Source organism: Falco biarmicus, chromosome 2 (assembly GCF_023638135.1).
Source record: "Falco biarmicus isolate bFalBia1 chromosome 2, bFalBia1.pri, whole genome shotgun sequence".
NCBI classification, from domain to species: Eukaryota; Metazoa; Chordata; class Aves; order Falconiformes; family Falconidae; genus Falco; species Falco biarmicus.
Window position 1 is genome coordinate 84836812 of NC_079289.1, and position 27858 is coordinate 84864669.

Below are 27858 nucleotides of genomic sequence, written 5' to 3' on the forward strand. Positions count from 1 at the left end.
CTGTGTTTTTAACAGAGGAGGCACCCTAAGTACTTAAGGAGAAATTGTTGCATGATACATTAAGCGTTCTCTAGCACTGGGAAACCAAGGCTAGACTTCATGTGCTAACTCCTCTGAACAGCTGTAAGAGCAAAGCTGTTTGTGCTTCGAGGGGTTTGCAATGTAAATAATATTCTCTCTTTCTGTTTCAGCCATAAAGGAGTATGAATGGAGTGAAATGGAACTTGGAAGAAAGTTGTGTAAATGTTAGAACTTAATCCTGCACCTTTTGAAAGTAATGAGAACATTCCTATAGTTAGAAGAAAGATCAGGATCCGAGAAAGAGAACTGAAGAGAACTGAAGCGGGGGGGGGGGGGGGGGGGGGGGGAGCTAAATTATATTAATAGAGATATTATTGAACAGATGGATTTTTCCATTTCTTCACTAGATGATGGCTTTCCTGGCTTGATTTTTCTCATTTTTTCCCTCAAGTGAAAGCAGCAGCACTTACTGTTAATCTGTCGGTTGAATCTGCCTCCTCTCCTTGTTTAATAATCCTTAATGGACATTATCCTGTATCTTGGTGTCAGTGTGCGTTTCTGTCTTGGGAGGGAAAGCTGCTTTGGTGGGGGAGTTACACTTGTGCCCGTGCTCACTAACTAACAAAACATTTGCCCGTGACACGCTCGCTACTATTATCTAACATGCTAATTAAGCAAAATAAACAGAGATTAAATTAAAACCAGGCAAGTGCTTATTCTTCCTCAAGATTTAGTTTGGGATCAGAAACGCCACTGCCGGGAGAGGGAAGCGGAGTTGCAAGTACGTCCGTGCACAAACAACGAAAGGCCGAATTATTTTTTAAATCTCCCACCCGTAACTGGCGATGTAAATGTCACTTCAGCGAGCGAATCAAGGTCAGTCACCGCTGCCCCCGCACCCCAGGCCGCCTCGCGTTTCTCCCCTCTCCCCGTCGCGGCGCGTTCCGGCGGAGCTGGGAGGGGCGGGCGGGGCCGTGTTGCCGAGCCCCCGCGGCCCTCCCGGCCCGGGACGCCCGGCGCTTCCCGGCGTGACGCCCGGCCACCGGCGCGGGGTCACACCGCGCACGACCAGGGGCCGGCCGGGCGCACCGGAGCCCCCTCCCGCCCCCGCGGCGCGGCCCAGGGCGGCGGCACGGCCGAGTCGGTCCGGGCCGCTGGGGTCAGGCCGCTCGGGGGACCCGGCGAGCGGCGGCCGGCGTGGCCTGCGGCGGGGGTGAAGTTCCGCGAAGTTCGGCCCGGCGGGGCGGGGCGGAGCCGGCAGGGCCCCCGCCGCACGGCGCGGCAGCTCCCGCCCCTTCCCCGGGGGAGCGCGGGCCGGGCCGCGGCCGCCACCTCCCCCGGCAGGGGCGGGCAGGGGGAGGAGCGCGCCGGGCCGGGCCGGGCGGCGCCGGAGGGGCTAGGGGGAGCTGCTGCACCTGATACACCGGGGCGGGAGCGCGGCGAGGGAGGGAGCGGCGCTGCCCGCTGCCGGCGAGAGCCTCTCCCCGCCGTTAGTCAGCGCTGGTCGCGCTGCTTCTGCCTCTTGCCGCCCCTTCTGCGCGGAGCTGGGCTCTCGCTCCCGTTCCCCTCGGGGCCGGCTGCAGCGCGTCCTCTTCCTCCTCCGCCTTTCCCCTCGGGCCCCATGGCTTCGGCCGGCAGCGGCATGGAGGAGGTGCGCGTCTCGGTGCTGACCCCGCTGAAGCTCGTGGGGCTGGTGTGCATCTTTCTGGCGCTGTGCCTGGACCTGGGAGCCGTGCTGAGCCCCGCCTGGGTGACGGCGGACCACCAGTACTACCTGTCCCTCTGGGAGTCCTGCCGCAAGCCCGGCAACTTGGACAGCTGGCTCTGCGAGTCGACGCTGCACAGCGGTGAGACACGGCTGCCCCGGGGCCTGCCCCGGCACCCCCAACCCCCCAGCTCCGCTCCCCTCCGCCGGCGGCACCCCCGCCGCGCAGCCGCCCCCAGCCTGGTCCCTGCCCCGTCCCTCCTTCGTCCCTTCCTGCCGTGTCCCCCACCTCGGCCTCCTCCCGCTCCCCGGCCGCCCCCCGGGCACCGAGGCAGACCCCCGCCCCGCGCCCCGGCTGCCCTGCCAGCACCCCCCGAGCCACCTCTCCTTCGCCCTTGTCTCCTCCGGAGCGGTGCCCTGGGCCCTGCCCCGCCGCCCCCCGCTGCCCCTCCGCGCTCCCCGCCTCGCCCGCTGTCGCCCCGGCTCCCGGCTCCGGCCGCCGCCGCGGGAGTCTCCGGCACCTTTGTCCTCCCGCCCTCCGCACCCCTCGCCTTCCCCAGCCGCGGCGTCCCTCCCCATCTTCCTCCTCCTCCTCCTCCTCCTCCTCCCTGTCTCCCCGGGCCCGGTGGTTGCCCCCCGCGCTGCGCGGCCCCGGCCCCGCATCCCCCCGCCTGGCGGCTCGGGGCGAGGGCGGCGGCGGCCCCTGTGCCCAGCGCGTGCTGGAGGGGGCAGCCCGCGCGCGGCGCGTCCCTCCGCCTGCCGGGTGGTCGGGGGTGCAGCGCAGACGCGAGGTGGGCTTCTGCGAGCGAGAGGGGGGACTGATTTTCTGTCTGCCTTTGTGTTTCCACGAGAGATCCCGAGTTCGGACTAGTTTTGATTATTTTTCTGTGCGGCAGCTGTTCTCATACAGTGAAAAGCTGTTGGGAATCAAGTGTCTTCCAATTCCACCCCCGAAGCCACTAGTCTGGGAAAGTTGGGGCTGCCTAAACCAAAACCGATTGCTGTTTTGTCCCGAGTGAGGATGCCTGGGCTCTGGCTCTCCATCCCCCTGGCTGTGCTTGTGTGTGTGTCTTTCCTCTAGCAGGTGCCGATCTTCCCATCGGCTTTCATACTCCTTCGCCTTCTTGCCACACTCCCTGTTTTGATTTCTGATGCTCATTCATTCTTCCGCTTTCTAGGTCTTTGGTCATAGATTTTTAAAATATTTTTTTTAATGCCATTTCACTGTTGCTTGGAGTATTTAAAAACCAGGTTGTGAATGATATAAACAAGCTGCCTGTTGAATATTTTTCAATAAATTGCTTTTTTAGAACCATAATTGTTTTGGTTTTCATGGGTTATTTACTTTATGCCTAATAGCAACTTCTGGAGTCCCAATAGAAACACTGACAAATGAAGCCAGCCTCTTCCCATACCCCCAGCCCATTTTTATCTGCATCCCTGTCCTCCTGACACACACACTTGCATTGCTAAACCATCCATTTGGATCGCTGTGCTCTCCGGTTGGGTAAATCCAGGTACAAGACAAGATAAATCAAGGTAAATCCAAGGACAAGGTATTTTTTTTTAACGAGGTAAATCCAGGCACAAGATGTTTGTTTTGAAAAAGAAGGGAAGGCAAGGGGCTGACTGTGTATTCTAGGTGCTTTCCTTTTTCCTTGCTTCTCAGAAATCCTTGTATAGGTTCTGGGAAATAACTAGTCGCTGCTTCAGTAGAAATTGCACAGGTTCCTTTGCTGCTGTGACTATTTATTTTTTTCTTGTCATTGTGTGGAGTAATATTTGCAGGTTGTTTGGGGGTTTGTTTTAAATCATGTAATGCCAAAACAAATTGTAAAGAAATGTCAGTTTCAATCAGTTACCAGGGTATCTACACAAACTTTGGAGAGCTTTCTTTTCCTTCCCCAGTATAAATGGAAATTTATGTAGGAATGTCAGCTTCTAAGTGTCTCCTTAGCAACGTGAATCCTTTGCCCCTTCTCCCTGTCTCCTGAAATAGTATCCCCTTGATTGCAGAAAGACTTTTCAGATGGCTTGAATGAGAACCTGCTTCAAGTCCCCTCCCACCTCCATGCATGATTTATTGGACTCCCCCCTCAATCCATCTCCCCAGCACGCATGCATGTATACACACACACACACAAGTGCGTTAAAGAAAAGTAGGACAGCTTATGGAACAGCATAAAAGGACACTCATCTCTCTCATCGCTTTATTGGTCACCTGTCTGTTTATGGGAAGGTGGAAGATGAATAGGTGAGGATGGATAGGAATGAAATGTAGTTTTGTTGGATGCTGCATGTTGAAAACTTGGCCTCTCCTCGTGCTTTCTTTTATCCTGTGCAAGAATTCCTGTCTGTCCAGTTTTATTCAGGTTCCTTGAATTAGCTTTACTCATTTTCCCCACATACTTTCCAGTCTAGTGGAGCCAGGTTTCACAAGCTACTGGGAAGAAGTAAACGATCATTTTACTTGAGGTGACTGGAATAAACCCTTCACTTACCTTGTGTTTGGCACAATGCTGCACACTGAGGAGACCTGAAATACGAGAAACTGTACTGTTCTGCCTTTGCCTTCTGCTAGTGTGTTACAATTTCCATTAAAGTCAATAGGAAGGCTACCAGTAAGTTCGCCAAGCTGGATTGGGCTCTATTTGAGACCATTTTGTGTGCTTGCCTTAATATTTCAAGTGCACTTTCCTCCCGCACTGAGAATCTAGCAAGTGGTATATTTTGGAGACAGTGGAGAGCTCCCACAGGGAAAGCTCTTTTAGCTTGATACCGGTGCAAGCAGCTTTGTAGCTGGCTAGCTGTGAAAAGCACTAGTACACACAGGAAAAAGGCATCTTCATCCATGGTTTTAAGAGATTTACTTCATCATCCCTTGAAGGAGAGCACCTCAAGTGGCACCATCAAGGGCAATCTCATGCTAGAAGCTGTTAAAGCATATTTGAGGTTTAATTAAAAACCTTTGTTGTAATTAGATGTAGGACCCCTCACTGCTATCAAAAGGGCAACTTAGTAGTGGAGAGCAGAAGGAAATGTACAGAGCATGATTACATTGGCTGTTATAGCAGGAAATAATACCTCAGTTTTCACCAAGTGTTGCTGTTGCTTGGAGTATGTGTGCTTGCATTCATTCACTCACTGCTTTGAGGGCTTTTTCTTAATAGCTTGCAAGCAATCCTTTGCTCTCAAACGGCTTTTAAAGTTGTGTAAGTAATTCACAATATCCATGCTTCAAGTACGTAAAATAGTGAGTCAAATTAATTTTTTGACATCTGAAGATTATAAAATATCTTAATTTGCTTTTCTTCTTTTTGAGTCTTTAGGGTCTATGTAAATCATCGGTTCAGTTTTGCCCCCCCTGTAATTGCAGGAGCTAGAAAGGTATTGTTGCATATACCTCATCTCCCCTTCTAAAATTCTCAGTAACAGCAACTTCAGGAGCTGAAAAACTAACACAGTTGCCAGTATGGAAAGCTTCATGATAAAATCTTGAGATCCAGCAATGCTGCTTTACAGTTTTAGCAGCTATCTTGTATTTTACTCATGTGCTAAACTAAAATGAAAAAACTTAGGGGGTTGAGAGTGTTCCTTTGCTGTCTTTAAAAAAAATATTTGGTTTTATACTTCATTTGAAGTGGATTATGTCTAACTTTTGATGGTTCATTTACAGATTTATCAGGAGTTAAGAATTAGGTATGAGTATTTATTTCTATCACAGCATCTGCCTAAAACTAGATGCATCTTATGTACAACTGCCTGGTTGTCTGTACCTGTACAGGTAGTTGTTTTCTTCCCACAGAATTAATAACAGTAAATTTGAATTCCTGCAATGGACCTCAGCCATTCTAGTTCTTTAAATCAAAAATACAAAAATATGATGTGGAAGACATAAATGGTCCCATCAAATCTGATCTGCAGGTAAACGTGTATTTTGGCTTCAATATGTATATGCTATTCATAGAAAACAATGGCTGCTTTGCAACATTTCAGTATATTGTGAAAACAGTGTATATAAAAATACATTTGAATGGTTTCATACCAATTAAATGTATTTATTCTGGTGAACAGGGATATATGTCTTTCTTACTTAACAACATGTATATTTATTTATGTAATGTTGAGTTCTCTTTAAGAATTTTTGATGAATGTTTGAAAGACAAAACGTTCTCAGGGAAATAAGTGCAACAGGTTCTCTGTATTTGTTTAAACATAGTGGTGAACAAACCATAAAGAAAGCTTTAACTTACAACATAGTGCAGTAATACAACTTGAGTCTAGTTTTGTGCTTATGATCCTGTTCTAATTTGTAAAGCATCAGAGACTGCTCACTCAATAGCACTTGAAGGGGTTTAACCTTTAATTATACATTAGATGCAGATATCTGAATTGACATGGTTCAGTAGTCTTGGGTGGTTTCTGCTTGTTTTGAATATAAGGAATTGTTCCAAGGGGAAATTGCTAGCTCAAAAGCAGCTTCCTCATTAGAAGATCTGGATCATTGCTCAGAGTTGATGTTGACACATATTTGTAAAAAGCTCAGGGAGGCTGTTAAGTTTGCTGTAAAATAACATAAGAACGAATGCAATTTTACTAAATCTAAAGAAAGTGGCTTATGCAATGTAAGGAGGAATTAATAAAACATTCCTTCTGGTTTTGAAAACTGTAGTCTGTCATTTTGCATATTACTCTATTTAATAGTAATCCCCAACACTTTATCGAAAGGTGGATTTACAATCAAAAGCAATAGTACTTCAGACTCTGCATCTTAAGACCCTGAGCAAGCTGAGCTAACTTTGAAGTTGAGTTTGACTTGGAGATTGGCCCTGCTTTCCATGGGGAGATGGACTAGATGACCTCCAGAGGTCTTTCCCAACCTAAATTATTCTGTGATTCTATGATGACTGATACTCTGTTTATGCCTGATGTCTACCTGGTTCCTTCAGTGTGTTCAAATTGCCTTGAATTTGTGAACTACCCCTTATGGTAGCCCCAGATAGAATATTTTAAGGTATTCGCCATCTTTTACAAATGGAACCAGTTATTTTAGTCTCAGACTTCCCAAGGCCATGCTCTGTGGGAGCAGTAGATCTAAGGCTCCTTCCTGTTTAGGTAGCCTGGACCTTTTAGTATGATGGAGGCTACCATTTTAGACACTCTTCTCCAAGCAGCTAAGAGACATGGTTACAGCACATTTGTGTGTAATACCTGAAAGTGTGTGTGAGTTTATCTGATCAGGTCAAGAGCACCACACGCCTTATCAAAAAAAACACCAAAAAAACCAAAACCCAACAACAAAACAACAGGCTAGACTTTTAGCCATAATGGGTTATTGCTACTGCTGTTGTTCATTGCAATTTTTAAATCAGTTATGTATCCTGTTGCCTCAAGTTTTGTTTATTAAATAAAGAAGTCTTGCACCAGTAAGTTAAAAGATGTTGCTTGGGTTAGGGATAATATATGTAGCTTAAATATTTGATGAGATTTTATATTTAGAATCACATAGAGGGTAACCTTGCCTCTGTTACTGATCCGTGGCCAAAGATGACCACGTAAGATTCAAGGTAACAAGCAGGAGGTGGGGTGAAGTCTGTCCAGCTGTATTGCTTTGTATGTTTTTACTTGTTTCAGTTCTATAATATAAAGGCTATCATTTTGATGGGAAGTGCTCCTGGAACTATTTTAAATGCTAATTGTTTTTCTCAAGGAACAATGGAATGAGTTTTGAAAATTGGAAAAGATTGCCAGTGTGCTTGAAGAACATCAGTAACTGTGGGAAATAATTACATTCCTGTTCCAATGTGAAGTTTACTTATTCCTTCTTCAGACTGCTAAAATGTAGTAGTATATATAGAAGAGGCCAGAAAAGGTGAGCTTTTCTTGAAAAGCGTGTGTAACACATCTCCCACACTTTGCTCCTAATGACATAATTCTAAGATTTCCAGGGTTTTGTGAGGTTCTTAGAGTTGTGGGTGTGTGTGTTTTGTGTTTGGGGTTTTTTTTTGTTGTTGTTGTTGTTGTTGTTGAATGAATGAATATCCAATAATTAAATGCCATAGTAGTGAGCTAATCTCAGAAGAATGCTGTGTATTCAATGGAAGAAATGCCTGAGTACATGCTGTACTATTCTGTGAATGAATTATAGATTACATGATTTTCTGTAATGCTGTGCTTGTCTTGAAGTCCTCTGTTGGCAAAAGTGATGTGCAATGCATGTTGCCTTTAAATAATAAAATAAAGATCTACATAATGGTACCACTTAACTCTTTTATTTGAAGACACACTGCATTTAAAGGATTTTACTCTGTGATTTTAGAAATAAAGGCAGGCCATGGCTCAGAGAGCAGCTGTCTTTTCCAACCTAAATGATTTTGTGATTCTGTACACCTCCCCCCCCCCCCCCCCAAAGTGTATGTGTTTTGTATAAATAGGGAGTGTAAGCTTTAATCTTCAGGAGACGTGTGTCAATGGGCAGATGAGCAAGCACCTGCTATGTTTCAAGTTGCTTATACATTTGTAACCCCCTCAGGCTTTAGGCCGTCTAGTTGTCTTGCAAAATCAGTTGTCTTTGCACAACAGCAGAGTTGCTTACCATATTTTTATTGCTTTTGTTGTTCAATGTGATCTCCTGTAGGGAGGGGAGATAAAACTTGCAGTGGTATGGAAGCGCACAGAAAGTTTGAGTCTAGCAGTCTCAGGGCTGCACATGGTCTGATGAACAGAGCAGCTGAAATGGAGACATCAGGCAGATTAACGCAGTCTGTATTTTATGCAAAAGTGCTGTAGAGACCATCCTGGCAAATTGAGACCATTTCTGTCTTGTGTGCTGCTCACTTCTCTGGGGACCAGTCTGTCTCCTGCATGCTCAGTGGCACCTTCGGGTGGAAGGCAGGGGAGCTCTGCTTGTCATTGAAAAGTGAGCGGAGTCTGCACAATAGCTGCCTAATTATTCCACTGCGTCCTTCCTGGGCTGTGGTGGTGGTGGAACACCTACTGCCTGGAGCATCCTGCCAGCAGGATGTTACCTTGCCTGGAATGGAGCTGGCCTCTTTCCCTCTGATCATGGTTATCTTGCTGTGGAGAAAAGGAAGTCCATAGGAGGAGCCTAGGTGAGAGGGATGCAACTCTGTAAGTGACTGTTAAGAATGTTTTCCCTCAAAGGTGAGAAAGCCCTGAATCTGGGCTGCCTTAAAGTAACGCTCAGCGTTTTTGTTTGTCAGTGGAAAGGTGCATAAACAGCACGAGAAGGCTGGAAGGGACCGGTTAGGTAAGAGGCACTTCAAAGCAAGACTTGGATTTGGATTTGGATTCCCTTGTACCTGTTTGTTCACAGACCTCACAGATCTCCTGCTTGTCTCTTCCCATTACAGGTTTAGCAAATGGAGGAGGAGAGCGGTTTCAGTCTACCCTTGTGGTTAAGAGATTCTTCTGGGAAATGGGAGCAGAGGTTCGAGGCTGGAGCTGGGAAGCAAAGATGTTGCAGTTCCTGAGGAGCCCTCTGGCCCCTGGTATACTGCAGCTAAGGCGGCAACCTGCCTTTCCTCCTTCATTAGTCAGCTGCCATCATTACCATTAGCGTTCTGCTTCTCAGCAAGGCACAGGCGTACCTGGGTTTGCCTCAGTTAGCTGGGGTTTTTTGCACACATCCCTGTGCTCATTCTCTTTTCTTTGACTGGCTCTAAATGACTCTCCACTCAGCGCGTCAGGAACACTAAATCATCCTGTGTCTGGTACAGTAAATAGAAAGTGACTGATGCCTTATGTGGAGTAGGGGCTCCTTAGGGATGCATTCAGAGATTTTGGCACCCAGTATAAAATGCTCAAAATTCTGTGTGGGTGTTGTCCAAATCCTGGGGAATTAGAGGTATGGGAATGCCTCACTCTTAAGCCTACCTGTGTTGTGCAAGATTTGGTTTATCAAGGGCTTTGTCCCACGTGCTGTTTTGTGTGGATGAAGACCAGTTTCTTAGGGAAAGCTCAGTACGTAAATCTGTTGAAGAAGCAGCAGAAAATAGTTTTGTCTCTACCACAAACAGCTTCTTTTTAACATACTTGTGATGTCACATAGTAATTGCATGTGTTCAAATTCATGGCTTTCAGAAGAAAGCCTTGGCGTAGAGTGTTTGAATTATGTCTTAAGGAAATTATGCATTCAGCCACAACTGTCTGGTTCCCAGAGCTTAGGTAATGCTTTTTAAGTGTCGTAAGTGACTTGAGGATCCACGTGCACAAGTAATATTCATACTTCAGAAAAATCTTTTTCTCAATCCGTAAAAATAAAAAGAAAATGTAAAAGCCAGAGTATGTCTGTGCAGCAGCCAGCAGTAATAAGCATATATGCAAACTGACAATGACCAGAAAATGTTTGTTCATTGCAATTTTTGTACAAGACTCCAGTGTGGAAAGCTGTGGCTAGAGCAACTTACTGGAGGTTTGGTATAGGTCTTGCTAGGAAGAGCTTCTCTGCAGTTTGCAGAAGTGTATGCTACAGAGTCTCAGATTTGTGGTGCTGACTGTACAAGAACAGAGGAGTATGGACTGAGTAACTTATGGACACTGGGTTTCCCAGCTTTAGCCAATATTCCCTTCATCTGAGCAGCTCCTTAAACCCCATCTTTAAGGCTCAGGTGAGGTTCCAAAGCACTGACTTCTCCATGGAATAATCTTATGTGAGAATCTAATGGACACTGCACTACTAATTTCACCTCTGTATTTTCCCTGAATTCAGTGGAGCTTGGCCTTCCACAGACACCTGTGAATCTGAGCGTGCTGAAGAAAGAGGAAATCTTACTGATTGTGTGACAAATGCACTTCTAGAAACTAGATTCTACCTTCATGTTTTTATATAGTCACTATGCTTTTTTGTGGGCTATCTGATGGCTAAGTTGATGAGTGTTTATAAACTTTAAAATGGTTTTGAATATGAATCAATTAGGAATATCTGTAGCCATCTTAGTTGATTGTTATGACATTCACTGGGTTATATTTAATTTCTTATGTGTGGGTGCCTCAACTTTTTATGCTTTACTTGACATGTTCTTTCAAATTCATTATTCTCGAATTTAAATGCTATATTACAATTTCTAAGGATATTGGCTGAGAGCAGGTACGTGGTAAGTGGAAGCTTTGCAATGAATCAGAAGAACTTAACTAAGAGGGTTGTGTTTTCTTGCCAAGGTTCTGTTTAATGCTAGAAGGTGGCTAGAATTACCTTCATCATGTAACACTGCATGCCTTTTCTTACTTCAGCCTCTGTGGGAAGAGGACTCTGTAGAGGACCATTGTATGAAAGAAAGGAATACTTGATTGTTTCTTAAGAGATTAATTCAGTTCACTTGCATTATCTGAAAGAGCCCTACACACAAATGTTTCACATATTCCACAGTATGTTTTTATGTCCATCGCTTGTTTTGCTGTAGAATACCGTGTAGATAAAATATTTATTTTGGGGGGAACTTGCTGAAAACATGAAATCTATGACAGCGCTTGCCTTTTGTGTTACTTATTCTCATGTTAAAAAATTACCTAGTTTTTAAACATTTCAGAACTGTGAGATGTTTTCTCCTTTTATGGCTTTTCCTGATTTTATCCTATTACTAAAGTATTATTTTTGCCCAAGAAATAGAGCAGATAGCTATTCTTAATTAAAAATGAATATACCACTTAAAGCCCCAGGTCATTTCATTTGGGGGGAAGAAGGGAGGAGAGTCACACATTTCAGTGTGCAATTAACACATTGTGCTTCTGTTATCATTAAAGAACAGGCTGAATTTCCAAAGGGCAATGAGATCAAGCTATCCTTAAAAAAAGACACTGACTTATGTATGAAGAATTAGCTGAAAAGAAACATTATCATCATGGTTTGGGGGGTTGTTTGTTTTTTTGTTGTTGTTGTTGTTTTGTTGGGTTTTTTTAACTGAAGATGGTAATTTTAATAAATTTTACACCAAATATGTGTTGAGTACCTACGTTCGTATTTATATAATTTCCACATATTGCAATCCACATTCCTAAACTAATAGGCAGATTGTTATAATAAAAACTAAGCAAACACTATCATCACTGTCAGAACTGCAGTATATATTTCCCATGCTTATAGACATTGTCATGCTTCTTGTGCAATGCAAAAACATGTTTGGATTTTCAGACCTAAAACATTAAGTGAGGCTTCTTTTAAGAAATCTGTCTCAAGTTACTTAATGATTGTCAAAAATATGTTAATTCTAGTTGTTTGGAAGGGATAGGTGGCATTTTCAGTGTAATTCTTAATATATTGCTAATATGGGGGAACACTGAAAAAATCTAAAGTTATGCTTTCTGTTGAGTCTACAGTTATAAACCAACAAAACAACTTAAATTGGGCATGACTGTGAGATCACAGTGCTTTTTAAAATCTAAAAATGTATTAAGATTTGCGGGAGTGCAATTTTACTAGTTCCGAACTTTTTCTTAGGTAGTAGATATGTAATATAAATAAACTGTAGCAATGTGCAGTGAAAAATACTGATGTGCATTCTTGAAGTGTAACCAAATTGTGTTTTAAATCCAGGAAACTAATAATCATCGTCTATAAGGTCCTGTTTTGCTCATGTTTATGCATGTTTCTATCTCTGTGAGAACAAGCAGTCTCACTGTACTGCTGAGGCTCCTGAACTCAGTATAGTAACTTATTTGCAAGATTTCTGCGTGCCTAGAAATGGTGCAAGCATATTTTGGATGCTCTAAAGTAGGCTTTTGATGTTTGTGTTCTGTGTACCAGTAACACTATGTAACAATCTGCTGTTCCCATTTTGATGTGGTGTGTTATAAATCACTCCTGGGTAGTCTGAGGAGCGCTACAGATTTTTGTTGTAGAAATCTGCCTTTGCTGTATGTGGTTACATTGTTGTAGCTATCTAACTTACAGGGTGTTCTTTCTTCAGAGGTAGTGATTCAATCTTTGGATGTTTCTTTTTCTTTCGTATAAAGTCCAGTGGCCTGGATTTTTTTCTTAAAAAATAATTGTTCTTAAGTAGAAGGCCAATGCAGAAGATTTTACTTTCTTAATCCAACATAAGCTTCATTTTGTCACCAGACTTGCAAGTTAAGGTTTTTCTGAGATGACAAGATTTAGACACGTAATTTCCATGGTAGTCAATATAGGAAAATTCAGTCCAGTATTCTTTGTGCACTCATGTCTGACCTTCGTGATTTTCTTTAACCAGAATCCCTCTCAGCTGCAGCTTGAGGCAAAGTCTGGTAGCATTGTATGCTCCTGGGAGTGGAGGCTGGAGCTAAAATAGAGGCAGTTCCAGACGTTGTGGCCCAGAGCACAACATTCAATACCCAATTCTCAGCTAGTAGTGAGCAGCATTAAGGGTCTCAGTTTTGTCCTGCTGTCAGCATCACAGAGTAGGTTCTTTTACTCAGGAAATCAATTTTGTTTAACTAAGTCAGTTGTTTTTTAGTTGGGAGTGTAGGTGTCTTCCAACATTCATTTGTCCTTTTACCTCCTACATCAGTACTATAGTAAGGGAGTTTATTTTTTAACCTTTCCAAAATGCACAGATATATCAGTCCTGGAAGTTAAACTGTATTCTAACCCTGTGTTTATGTCATTTTTGCCTTACTTACTTTCAGTTGTTTGGTGGTCTTGCCAATGTGGTTTTGGCAAGCAATAGGATACTATTTTTTTTATTTTTTTTTCCTCCATTTAGTTGCTTCTCCAGTGTTGCACACCTTTTGTTTGCATTAGACTTTGGCATCTGATCAATAAAAAGATAACATTTAATATTTTATTATTTGCAGTGGCTTTCAAAAATCTTAGTTTCTGAGATTTCCCATCTGGCACTTTGATTTATTTTGCCAATTTTTTATGGCTTTTAACTTTGGGACGATATGGATTTATGTGTCTAGTCTTTGTATCTGCGTAGTTTTCTAGTGCAAGGATTCCTTTCATGTTGTTCCAAAGTGGTTCATTCTGTTTATTTATTTCTGTATTTTATATCTGTAATGCACTCTGATATTGGAAGAATACTTTCTAAATCATCAGTACACTAACAACTTGGTGTTTCTGAAGGATCATGTCAACATTAAAAAGCACTCTTCATAACACTCCCATCCATAACTAAAATCGTATTTCCATCCCAATAATAGTAAAGCAGTGGGACACACAGCAAACTGACATTACAGATTGCGTGCTGATGGTAGGAGAATGAGAGATTGTTTCCAGCCGTGGGTTTTAGTCTAGTAAGGAAACGAGGTGAAATACCTTGGAAGGTTGAGTACTTAGTAATTAAAACATAAGTAAACAACATGTCTGGATTTCTAAAAAGAATGAAAATAAATGTGTGTACTTGCACAAACATGCCTTTTTTAGCAATGCTTTTATAGCTTCTCTATTCACTTTCTTCTTTTAATCTCCTTCATCCTTTTTCATATAGTATATGAAGGCTTTTTGGTGATAATAGCTGCCAGCCTTCCATTCCCAAACCCCACAGCTGCACTGCTGGTATCTTCAGCAGATTAGATCCCTCTTGAAACTGGATGTACTGTTTTAAAAAACATGGACTTTTGCTTTTTACAAGAAGAGAATGTGGATTTTTGTTGTTCCTATTTTAGTAACCTTGAGATCTCGAAATTTATTTTTGAAATGATTATGCTTATTTCCTTTGAACTATGAAATGCGTTTGGACATTTTATTCTGAATATCATATGAGTGCTATAGCATTCTCAAAGTGATGAGAGATGCATTGCATACATAGGTCCTTTTCCCACAAGCTGATTTTAGATAATTTTCCTTGGACTACTAAATAGTAGTACTAAACAGTAAATAGTGATCTGATTCTTTTTCTTGATGCCTGTTATTGGACAGAGAGAAGGTCTTACATACTGTTTTGCAGAGACAGGGCAAAGCCCATGCCTTTCTAAAACCTATAGAAGCTCTTCAGTTAGAACTTGTATAGACCCATGATAGCTATCAGCTTGCAAATGTTTCTTGTTTTATGTGATTTAAGACTGCAAGGATGTTTTTTATAATTGCATCCATTATGTATGAAAATAACTAGAAAATACTCTGGGTCAAATCCAGAAGTTGCTTTTGGGGGAAGAAAAGAAAAACTGGCACTTTAGGATAAAATGTTTTAAAATGGACTTCAGATTTGACTCGGTCTGCATCTACTGATCGTTACTGCCTTTATAAGGGCTTGACCTCCACCTTTTTTTTTTTTTTTTTTCACTGTTGAAATTTTTTTAATGATTATTATTTCTTTGAGCATCTCCTTTTATTTTTGTTTTGCTATTCATATTACGTGGCCTTGGTAGCTCCCAAGTGACAAGTGTATATGGTGAGCCTCCATGCATTTCCCTTCATATGACACCCTAATCAGCTCAAGCAGATGTCTGACTTGCACTGTCCTGTGTGAGAAAGTTACAACAGACTGGGGTTCAGCTAACGTGCACTAGCTAATCCTGACCCGGCCTCAATTTCTCATTCTAAATTGGACAAAAAATAGGGGACCAAATTATTCAGTCTTACTGGAGCCAAAATCCCAATGAGGCCAACTAAGCCTTGAAAAAGTGTGGCAGGTTGTGGCACTTTGCTCCTGAGTTGCATCTGTTGTATAAAGGTGTTTCGCTAATGAGGAGAAAAGAAACCCAAAGCACAGCTGTTTACTTGCCTGAGCCTTGGTGCAGCCTGTATGTTCCTCATATTCTGCTGTTTCTGTCAGGCCTGTGGGCTTGTTTTACTGAAATTGTATTGCTCCTTTTTTCCCCTCTCTTTTTTTCCCCCCCTAGATTGGCAGATAGCTACTCTTGCTTTGCTGTTGGGTGGTGCTGCCATTATTCTCATAGCTTTCCTGGTTGGGTTGATCTCTATCTGCGTGGGATCTCGGAGGCGGTTCTACAGACCAGTTGCAGTCATGCTCTTTGCTGCAGGTAAGCGGATTGCCAGCACCATCACAAAAATTTCATGGGAGCAGCTTCACTTTTGTGAAGGAAGACATGCCTTGTTCTGCATACTAATTCAGAGGCATTTGGTTTACTTCTGTGTTAATTCTGGTGAAGTTTTTTAGGATACTGGTGTTCTGCATGGCGTTGATTATTTTTGCAGTCATGCTATTCTTAGTTCATAAACAGTTATTTATTTGCATTATATTTATTGTTTTGTGAAGTACATGCAGCAGGGGAAACTACAGGGGATAAATCTCAAAGTACCATTTTTAATCTGTGACTTTGTACTGCTTAATGTCCCCGGTTTTATTCTTCATGCAAAGCCATTTCTGTTATTTTAACGTTCTTTCTTTTACAATTTTAAAACAGGAAAAACAGTGCCCAAATAGGATTATGCTCAAGGTGTTTATATATGCCCCTGTGCCATGAGGAATTAATTTCATTGTGTCAGCTTGCTTACTTAGTTATTAACTTAACATGTTGTCACCATGTAGTCCCTATCTGGTTTTAAAAACATGAAAACGGAACAGCTTGTGTAAATTATCACAGAATCTTAAAGGAGACCTATGAATCTGAATTGTCCATAAGACTGATCCAGTGAGGTACATTTACAATATCAAATAATTTCCTTTTGTACATTCTGGTGTTTTGGGGCTTAGCATGTTCCCAGTTCCCCTGAGATTCACTAAGCATGGTTTTACCTCCATCCTGTCACTGGTATCTGCATTGGAGCCAGCTGCTTTAACCCCTTCTGATAGCCCATAATGAAGAGGACAATAGAACCTAGTCTTTGTGATGTATTAAAAAAAGCCACTTACAAGGATATGAAAAGAGTGCAGAATTTGCAGGGTATTCAGAAACAAGAGTAGAGCTCCGGGGAAGGCTCCTGCTGCCCTCTGCTGCTAACCTTACCTTGATTGAGCCGCAGCACTTCAAGATGCACTTTTATTTGCTCAAGAGGTATGGGTAGGTTATATTTCATTTGCTTTTAGGAAATGAATGCAACCTAGGATCAGATTTCCTGAGTGGAAATCATATCTTCTTGTTCTGTGTGTCTCGTTGCTTGCTTGGTTGAATGAATAAAGGCACTGATGCCGTTACTTTAAAATGTAGTAATATATCTGAGATTATAAAGCGTGCTGGGCAGTTAACTTTGAAGGAAATGGGATTACTGAATTTCTGTAGTGGTTTCTTATTTGGCTTTTGACTTAATTTCTCATAACATTATGTAGTAACTTAGTAATTATTCAGCCATATGCTGCCTATCTTGCCATATTGCTTATTTAGTATATAGTTAACTTTGTACTAAAAAACCCACAACTTTCCCCAAGAAAAAATTTCCCCAAGTCCTGCTGTTTTGCATAAAGCTTAATCTATTCTCTTCTGCATAAAATTACAAAAGATTTGGGGTAGGGGGGATTTAATGCTTACTTGCATCAAAAAGGGAAATATATTGGTGCTTTAGCTCATGAGTGGTGTTCACCTCTTTCCTTTGCCTCTGTGTGTGTGTGCGCACGTGCATTTGAAATAGCCATGAACTGAAGCATATAGGAAGAAGAGAGATGATGAGGCCAAGACAGCCTGCCCCATTCTTCTTCATTATCTGGCAAATCTGAGGAGAATCCTTTTGGGATTTGATGCTGACATTGTTAGTGTCATTTCCTACAGATTTTATCTTTGATGTCAGCTATTTTTAGAGGTGAGTATGGACTGGCATATCTTGAAAGAATTATGGAAAGAATCCCCTACTGAAGAGGGGAAAGTTAAGATTGCAGCACTGGAATTTTTGCCTTGTGCAACTGCCCGTGGATTCAAACCTTCACCTGTGGATTTCACAGAAGATCTTTGAGGATAAATCCCACCATGACCTGTGAATCTGTCAACAAGAGCAAATATTCTGTATGACTCTGGTTAGGAGTCTACCAGCTGCCTCTGGAAGAAGGACACAGGATGAATTGCCCAGAGACATTTACTGATCTGTGTGGGTGTCAGGTAGAAAACATTGCTGTGTGGGAGAAAGAACAAAATGGGAAAGTAGTATCCAGGCACTTTAAAGTCCAAACAATTGGCTCTAGGCATATTTTTTTTTCTAGTTTTTATTCATTTTTATCTTTTTTTTTTCCTTGGCTTCAGGGTTCAGTTGGCAAAATCTGTAGGTGAGGAAAAAGATTGACTAAGACTAGAAGAGATAAGAAAGCAGAGACAAAAAAAAATAATTCAACCTAGCTACTGAGAATAAGCCAGCAAGTGATCAACAGATGTGAATGTGTTTAAAATGCATACTGTCGGTTCTGTATAACGGGGAGAGAAGCAGGAATACCTTAGGTGATGGAAGAATGTGGAGCCTACAGAGAGACAGTTGCAGAACACTCTTGTGTGGAGCCACCTTGGCTCATACAGCTCTTCCCAGCTGTTTGGTCTAGTGGGGTTCACTAGCTTACATGCTTGCTGGGGTATCTTCAGTGCTCATGAACCAAACTGGCCCTGAAAGCTGTATCCTCAAAGCAAAAGTTCACAAACTTGTCAATGTATGAGTCTCATGATACAGTTGGCTGATAACTGAGTGCTAACTGAGTCTTAATTTAAAGATAGACAGAGAAAGTGTATTTGCTGAAAGTCCATTAAAGAAAATTAAGAAGATAATGTAAAAGTTGTTTGCGTTCTGGGGCTATGTTTTAACAATTTTGACAATGTTTAAAAGAATAACCTGTTGAGGTTAGTAAGCTTTTTAACCCTTTTCACAGGATGCTTTTACATGTAAGCTAGGGAAACAGTGGCTAAGTGAAAGTATTACGAGAGAGAGTAAAAAAAATTATGGCAGATAATATTTGGAGAATCCTTAGAGGATGTATCTTTCTGTTCTGACAGAGTCATAGCACAGTCTGGCTGGACTGCGTCCTGAGTTCTGTGCTATTACCTATTTTCATAATGATGTGGAAGATAGAATAAAAATCTGTTTGTCAAATTTTACAGTGAAGCTAGAAAAAAAATGCAGATAATTGGAAGACAGAATTTGATTTTGAGAAATTCATGGAATAGTCTGAAAAGTAGGACTGACTTCAGTAGGATGTAATGCAAGTTGCTACAGGGCGGTCAAAAAGAGTCACAGCATCAAAGAACTATTGATAGGAAAGCTACTCTGTAGGTCATGTAGTCCAACCTTCTTGTTGAGGCAGGACAATCGCTAACACTAGGTCAATCAGCTGCAGCTTTGCCTGGACCAGTCTTGAAGAATTCCAAGGATGAAGATTCCACAGCCTCTCAGACATGTTGTCCTGGTGCCGTACTACCCTCCTTATAATATATTTTTCTTTCCGGATGTCCAACCTGAATCTCTTAAACTGAGTTTTGTGTTATTTGCCATTATCTTACATTGCCTGGCAATATACAGAAGAGGTTGGGTTTTTTTTTTCTGTCGTCATTGCAGCTACATTTTCAGGTAACTGTAGGCTGGTTTGAAATTGGTCCTTAGTCACCTCTTCATAAGTCTAAACAAACATAGCTCCCTCATCCTCTCTTAAGGATAATTTGCTTCAGGATTCTGATTATCTTGGCAGTCCTCTGGACCCTTGTCCTTTGGTTGGTGAATCCGTATTCACTACTGATTGCTACTTTGTTCTGCATGTGCTTGGAGGTGGACTTCCAAGAAGATGTACTCCAGGGACTGAGTTGAGGCTGACCAGCCTATAATTCTGTGGACTTCTAGACTTTTTAAAGATGGACACAATATTAACATTTTCCCAGTCATGTGAATATCTTCCAATCCCTGTGATTTTTCATAGATGAAAGGGGGCTCAGAATTACATTAGCCAACTCTTACATCACCCTTGGATCAATCTTGTCTGTCTCCATAGTTATGGATGCAACTCTGAGTCATCTCTGAATTGTTCCTGCACTGCTGACACCTTCCCAAACCGTGTCACTGAGAGGTCTTGGAGAAGGCATCACTTGCATCATCTGTCACTAGACTGGCTTTCCTGTCTATCATTGTATGAATATATTTGCTGAACTTCATTTTGCAACTAACGTACATGCTTGATGGTGGGCTCCAGCTGGGCTTCAGCCTTCCTGATTTTGTATCTAAGTATCAAAATAGTGCTTTTATACTCCTGTCAGTCTATCCTTGTTTCCTGCAGGTTTATGCCCCTTTCTTGCACATTCATTGAGAAACTCCCCATTTGGCCAGCTGGACCTCCTGCTGAAATTTCTGGTCTTCCTGTATAGCAGGGTGGTCTGTTCTTGAGCTAGCAATATTTTAAAAATTGTCATGGACCTCCTTTCTCTTCATGCTGCTTTCCAATTAATTGCACAGGTTGTATTAAGTACAAAAATACTTCCTAGAGAGCAGTTGCATGTGTGTTAATCTTATAAACTGCAACACCCATTCGTTATAAATGAAGTGCTTTACTCATGTGAACAATCAGGAGTGCTGGTGTAGAGAACAGAAATACAGAACTTACTAGTCAGCACCACCATTTTCAAATACAGACCAATTGGAAAGGCACACCATAAGTCTTTTTTTGATGGCAAAACTGTTATACTCAAACATTTGAACAAGATAAAAAGATGACTGTAATTATATGTTCCTAGTTTTAAAGCATTTGCTGTGATTTCTGCATGTTTAATATGGTGGGTACATATAACTGTATGTATTTCATGTAAATGGAATAAAACTAGTATTCCTGTTCCTGTGCAATCGTCTTGCAAGCATCATAGTGCTAGTCATAAAAATGGGTCTAAACCTGAAGTGAATAATCTAGTTTGAGGTAACTAGTTTGTTTTGAATAGCATTTTGAAGTGGAATATATTTTTTTAAGATTCCTTTTGCAGCCTTTTTTTTTTCTACAGGAAAGGATAAGAGCTTACACTTCCCATAAGTATGTCAACATAGCACAGAGTTAGTTCATTTAAATTCATTGGAAGCGTTTCAGTAGTTGGCAGCATGGGTCTTAACATCTTTTTGGGTCATACTGGTCATTTTTCATAACTTCACTAACTGTTGTTTCTAGGCCACACAAGTCTCTTCCCACTCTACAGGGAGAAAGAATGATAGGAGGCAAAAATAGCGGGAAGTGATGACAGTGTTATGCAGTGTGGCTGTTTCCACTGTCCAGTTGCTGCCAGCACTTTTGGAGTTTTACAGTAGTGTAGCTGGACAAGTAGTAGCAAAAGCAGGAAACCCTCACTATAAAAATATCTAAAATACCTGTTGTGGGTGTTGCTGCTTTATCAACGTGACCATTTTCAAAAATAACAACTTTTTTGTTTTATTTTGGCAAGTCTGATCTGCAGATTAAAATTCAGCATACTTCATGTGTTGGATTGAGGGAAGGTGGAGAGCTTCCTTGGTTGGCACTTGATGCGCATGCACACACAGAGCGGTTCCTGTACTGACTCAGCAGAGATGCTGCATCCCCAGTTCAGGAAGCCACTAAAAACCTTGCATGTTTCCATTCACCTTGGGAAATCCTTTTTAACTTTGAATGGTCCTAAAGATGTGTCTGAAAACTGAGCATATATTCAGGCAGTTTTGGGTATAATGATGCTCTCATTATACAGAATTGGAAGGCATAATCTTTTCCTAAGAGTAGGTGCTTCCACTGCATACCTGTCAAAATTTCTGCAGTGTTGCAGTGTTTTATGAGCTGACAGACAAAAATTATATTAAAATGGAATAACACAAAGTAACACTTCAATAACTTTAGGGTTAAAAAAATCTTGTGGATTTTGGTATCCATGTCAGAAAATCCACTATCCAAACATTTATCAGATTTGCAGTCTCAAGCAAGAGTCCAAAGACTAGTCTGTAGGCTAAAGAGGTGGGGTGGGGGTGGGGAGAAACTTCCACTGAGGGTTTGGTAAAGTGTTGTCACCAAGATTGTAATGAACATTGGAAATCATCTCCCGGTACCAGTCCCATCCAGAGGACAGGTGAGCATTAGTCACCAGGGCTAATGAAAAGTGCCAGTTTGACAACACCAAAGAGCGTGTGTGGGAAAGAAAAGGCAAAAGAAAAATTCTGAGTGTGCAAAGTGTTCAAGCAATAGGAGAATATGATTAACATTATTTTATTTTCCTGTAATTTCTCAGTGTAATTTCAGAAGGGCCTCTGTAGTCCAAAGCAGTCTTTCCTCTGTTACCCAGTGGCATTTTATATTAGTACTGGCTTTGTAAGAATTCTTATAATAAATAGTGTTTGTTCTTCTTACAGTACCTAATAAATGGTGAAAAATGACCCAGTTAATGTTAAAGAAAGTAGTTGTTACGGCATTATATTGCATACCATTGAACTTTCATCAGAGTATGTCTCAAGCCTGCAAATACTTAAGCGTGTGCTTAACTGGGTGGATTTGCCCACCTGCCTGTGATCAGGGTGCCAGGGTAGTTTGCAGAGGCAGTCGTGTGTTGAAGTCTTTAAAAACTGCTCATCTTAAATGCTGGAAAGGAGCATAGTGATAAGGCTGTATCATGTGTTTAAGGGGTAAAAATGATGTTTTGTACGTCCCTGTGATGTTTAGTCTTTTGTGAATGCCAGAATTAGAGGCCTAGAATCATTACATCATACAGCTTGTTCTTGTCTTCAAACCAGCTTAATTTTCACCTGCTTACCTTGGAAACTGTTGTCCCAATTTGATGTTAACGCTGCTCCTGAATTTAAAGGAGAATGGCTGCTGATGAAACTGAAATCTTCTTGTGAAAATTTGGCTTCTTCATCTGTGTATTTTCCCTTTCAGGTTACTGTATGTGGGGTTTTTTTTGATGTAGCACAATAATTAACAGGTTTGCTGAATTCCACTGCAGACATGTGGATCAGGCTGCAGGAGATCTGGCTGTCTGAGAGAGTGCTGTAGAAAGTAATAATTTTTAAGTTTCTTACTGCATTGGATTTATCTGTTTTATTAGCTTTTTTTCATCATGAAGCATTTCTGACCCACCCCCTAAATTCATAATGCAAGGCAATGTTTTGCCAGTTGGAAGTTTAGTGGCTGATCAAACTTTATAGATTCCTTGGTATTCTGTGTAACAATATCATTAATTCTGATTACAGTACACAATAATTCATATGAAATATGTAATTCAGTGAGTGTCTACTGAACATAAATATGTATTGCCTACTACAATGAATTATTTCTAGGCTAAGTAAATGATTTTATTCTGAGCTATATTTCTTAATATTTGTTTGTTCTTGCTTCTTGTTCTGACTTATTTATAATAGCGATAGAACAAGTGATGTTAGTTTTGTTATTATGGAAGAAATAATGACTACAAACTAAAATACAAGGGAGAGAGAGAAAAGAATTGGGAAAAGATTGCTTTCACTGTTAGTTTCATGGACATCTGAAGGATCATCATTATACCATAGGAATAACATTTGTTTATCAGCCAGGGAATATCTAAGAACTGCTGTGTTCTCTGTGAATGAAATGAAGGTGATCTTTTTTTTTTTTCAAAAAAAAAAAAAAAAAAAAGAGCAGTACTTACAAGCTAAAAATGCACCGAGAGCATTTAAAATGTGAATTTCAGTAATGTGATGTTTTCCTTGTTTTATGGAAATGAATTAAGGCTTCTTCTGACTTTTTTTCTTTTTTCTTTTTTTTTTTTCAGTTGTTCTTCAGGTGTGCAGCTTAGTCCTTTATCCAATCAAGTTCATTGAAACGGTCAGCTTGAAAATATACCATGAGTTCAACTGGGGCTATGGCCTGGCTTGGGGTGCAACTATATTTTCATTTGGGGGTGCCATTCTTTATTGCCTGAACCCTAAGAACTATGAAGACTATTACTAGAATCATTTAATAAAAAGAAAAATAACAAAAGGATTACTCCATCTTTTCTAACTCACAGTTTTTTTAGAACACTTGTGGAGCACCAAACAGTCTGCTCTGTTGATAAAATAGCCTTTGCCTTTTGGGTGTGAACACTATAACCAGCTTTTACAACCATTTAAAAGAACTGCAAACACTTAAGATTGCTGATCATACATAGGCAGATGCTGCAAGCTGCTGATACATAAGCTTCATTTTTCCTGACAACAAGCAAAAGGATCTACGTGACGGCGATCATTGTGAGAAAACTAGTTGGAATGAGAATGCAATGCCAGCATCTGCTATTGCCTTCAGGGGAGCAGCTGGCATAGGGTCCATTTAGAAGTTTCCCTGTATCATAGAGGATTCAGATGTCTGATAAGCAGGCAATGGCATCTTGTATAATAGGCTGTGTTGGCCCCTCGTTACTTGCTCGAAAAAAGCTCTTAAGGAATTAGTTGTAAGTGACTGTGTTGAGGGCAGTGAATGTAACTGGTTAATGACTTGTCTAATATCTGCATTCAACAGTCTTCTGGGAGAATAATAAAAAAATTTTAAAAAGGCAAAAAACAAAAAACCAAGCCACCAGTCACGCAGGATTTCATGAATTGGTAATTAACATCACCGTGCCAGCTGTAACAGATTGTTGAAGGAAGTCCAAACCTGGAGACATGTGCTTCTGACTGTGTAGTTGGAAGTTGTCTGGGGTCTGACTATTTTGCTGGGAGGATAGAGATAAGGGGTAGCAGAAAAAAATCTTATCTGTCCATGAGGCATCTAAAATGTATGAATTGAATGAATTGCAGTTGTCCTGAGCACTCATTTAACCTCTGAACATCATCATGAAAAGAGTGCATATGGAACAAGTTCAGTTATATTTTTGAAAGGTATTTGTTAGTATAAATGAATATATATAATACAAATATAAATGCAGAGAGAGAGAGAGATGATTCGTCTTAAAATTGTAGTATGAGCTGTGATGCAGTGGTTAAAATACTAACTTTGTACACATTCTTGAAAGCATTGGATTGGTACCCCACTTTTGGTTGATGTTACAGAATAAACGTAAAATGGTTTGTCTTCTGTATGTGCCCTTGTACAGACTCTGTGTTATGGGAAATGCTTAGAAGTTCACGTCAAGTTAACGTAGAACTGGACAAAATAACTACTTGCTATTCCACGTATAGTCTAATACTTACTAAAAAAAAATCTTTTCTAAGGCTGTTGCAAAGAAACAAAATGCCTTTTTCTAAAAATCTAGTTAGGTTGTGAGTGTCTCTGATCATCAAGAATACAGCTGAGACCCCATCATGTCCATATTGAAACATTAGCACTTCAGGAGGTAATCTCTTGTTTTTAAAAGCTGAGTTTATAATGGACTGGCTGATGATTATGTACATCTAATTACTCCTTGCTTAGTACGTTTCCCACTTAAAACATCCCAAGCCTGTACTTATGCAATGAAATCCAAGATAAAGTAGGAAGAACTTTCACATGAATTTAATCGGGATCACTTTTATTTTTGTTTACAATTTGCTTATTTGGATAGTTTCAATTAATTATGAACATATTTTTATACAATTCTACTCTTTAGAAATAACTATTTTTTTTAACGGAGAAATTAAAAATATATTCTATGTGGACCTCTGCAAAAGCAGATATGCTGGGGTTGCACATCCACCTCTACACCAATGGTTTTGCTGGTTCCACAGAAAAGACTGCTGAGTTACTCAAAGTTAAGACCGCGTCTACAGTGTTAATGCTTGTGCCACAGTTTGCAGGTCACAGAGGTTCTCCAGTGACTGTGTGACCACACAGCTGCCTTTTGAGGAGGTTGTTGTGAAAGTGTTGCTGATGTATGGAGACAGTTTACAAAACTGTAGGGCTCTCTGGAGTTAAATTTTTACTAGTATGGCAAACTGTTCCGTATCAGTGGTGATTAATTAGATTAGGTGGGTAGATTCCAGGGCCAGTGGTGATTATTTAGATTAGGTGGAGCAAAATGATAGCTTGACTTGGAAGGGATTGTATGGCAATGCCTGGAGAACAAAGAGGATGAGAGGAAAAATTATGTCCACTTGTTTCACAGGTACCGCAGAGCGTTTGTAACTTTGTTGTTTGTTTAGTTGTTGCATTTTTTCCTGAGACTGTCTTAAGGTGGATATTCAGTAGATAGTTAACTCTGTATCTTTCTAAACAGCTGTGTAGTTCTGGTTTTATTTAGCAGCATGGAGAACGTGGTATTTTGGCATGGGAATTAGGTTAGCTAGAGAAGCCCACTGTGAGATGATGTCTGTACTTTTCTAGGAGGACGATGTTCTGGTGCTGATATTGTGTGGCAATTTACCTATGCTGACAAGAAGGTACAGTGCTGAACCCATATCGTATCCACTAATTTATCAAATCATTTTTCTTTATGTAGAGTTTGAGTGAACACAACTGTCAGGCCTAAGGCCTGTGCAAATTAACGGCATGCGCTCTGAAAGTCACCAGACTGTTAATATGAAAGGCATTCAGGCAAAAAAAATTTAGAGATGTGAATGCCTAAAGACAAGGTTCTTCATATTTGAGTCAGAGATCTGATTTTCAGTCTCAACACCTGCTTTTCCTTTTGAAGATAACGAAGTCTATTAGGACCCATCTCTCGGACTCCTCGGGTCCTTTGCATTTGGGCATCTAGCATATGGGTTTAGGTACCTGCCTTCAGCTTACATTGCTACTGCAGTTTCTGATTTCCCCTCCCCCCCCTTACCATTGCCAATTTTAGTAAGCAGTCTGTTTCTCAGACTAAAAGTAAATAGAACATTATGCTGTTGTTTGGGGGGTGTTTTTTGCTTTGGTTTTTTTTTTTTTCTAGCCACAAAAAGGATGCATACCTGTGTCTTGAGTGTATGTATGACAAATCAATCATTTTGTACGTTGTACTTGTGTCATGCCCCCATTATTTCTGTTGTTTGGCTTTATCTCACTGGGAGGATGATTCTTTCACTCAACAAATGCGTTGTTTTTCTTCCAAATATATGCGATTAAATATATATATATATAGCAAACTTGCAAGCAGGGCTAGTTATTTGTATTTTTTAAGCTTAAAGTATACCGTCCGGTGCTGACAAGTACCTAGCACCTCTTCTGGATTTCTTGCACAACTTCGTTTAGCTTTTGTAAATTTTAAAAACAAATATAGAGAGACCTATGTGTTTGAAATATAAATGATATATATGGATTAGCATGTAACTGTATATTATTAAACATGCGATGAACTGACTGGTAAGTGAAGTCTAATCTTATGGCTAGCAATGTAATTTATTCAGACTGTATTTTTGTACAGCTCAGTGCACACTAACCTATTGCCTCTGTGTCCTCTATAATGCCTCAAACTGTGCCTAGAAATTTAATTTCTGTCTTTAAAAGAAAAAAAAAAGACAACTAAATGCTTCATGTTGTTGATGGTATTGGGTTTTCTGACGTTTTCCTTTATTTATTTTTGAGAAGTGTATGGTAAGTTTATTAAATTAATCCATCAACATACGATTCATTTTAAATGGTCATTGTTAGCAGTGAAAGACACTTCTTTTTTTTAATCAAAACTTATAAGTTTGCAGTTTTAATACCATTTCTGCATTCACGATTTTTGTAGCTTACATAAAGTTTTATGTGAAAAAGTAACTGAAATAAAAGAATTGTTACACTAACCAAATGTGCCTGTTTTGCTCTGAGTAGAATTATGTATACAGCTGAACTGGCGTGGTTTTCTGTTGGGCAGACTGAGAAGGAATAGTTTGCTTAAGCTAATGAATGTGCCTGGTATTTAGTTACCATACTGAAGGAGTGTTACCAAAATACACAGGGGGAGAGATGCAGGATCTTGCCGATGTAACCCCTTCCATTTCACCTGGCCATGGAACAGAGCACAGGGTAGATGTCTGGGTGTCACAGAGCCCATACTGCCTTTATAAAAGTACAGGTATTGTAACATCAGAAAACCAAAGTGCTTTTAATGTGGTAAATAACAAGGGCATGTGTTGAAATGTGGATCTATACGGAGTACCTTGTTCTAGTGTGGAAATTTATTCATTATATACAGGTTTCTTTTTCACATTTCCAATAACTAATAGTTTTTTTCCATTTTGATTCTGAAAGCTGGATTACTTTTTTATGCTGAAAAAGACCAGATACTGTTTTTGAACCTGAAACCTGGTGTTGCAAAAATGGAAAACCATGACTAAAGCCATGATAACAAGTTGTTTCTACCATTTGGTAGCGTACTGTCATCCTCTGCATTGCTGGGTACCTCTTGTGAGCAGGCAGCGGCGTGGAGGGCAGAAGCCTTGGCTTCAGTGAACTTTTGTAATGAGGGAGTACAGGCGCAAGGATGGGGTACACAGAGCGCAAATC

General features: G+C 40.9%; 1 protein-coding gene across 1 annotated transcript; it reads left to right on the plus strand.

Annotated features, from left to right (window-relative positions):
- The first annotated feature begins 1215 nt into the window (after nt 1-1215).
- Nucleotides 1216-27160, plus strand: TMEM47 (transmembrane protein 47). The gene is made up of 3 exons (XM_056328840.1): nt 1216-1868; nt 15506-15646; nt 23267-27160. Exons 1-3 carry the CDS (start codon nt 1643-1645, stop codon nt 23443-23445), a joined length of 546 nt encoding a protein of 181 aa, XP_056184815.1. The 5' UTR covers nt 1216-1642; the 3' UTR covers nt 23446-27160.
- Nucleotides 27161-27858: the final 698 nt, after the last annotated feature.

Excerpts from the sequence above, each read along its gene's own strand:
- TMEM47 (XM_056328840.1), top strand. The coding sequence starts at position 1,643 with ATGGCTTCGGCCGGCAGCGGCATGGAGGAGGTGCGCGTCTCGGTGCTG. Across the intron at positions 1,869-15,505 it reads CGAGTCGACGCTGCACAGCG|ATTGGCAGATAGCTACTCTT; the intron begins GTGAGACACGGC and ends TTCCCCCCCTAG. Across the intron at positions 15,647-23,266 it reads AGTCATGCTCTTTGCTGCAG|TTGTTCTTCAGGTGTGCAGC; the intron begins GTAAGCGGATTG and ends TTTTTTTTTCAG.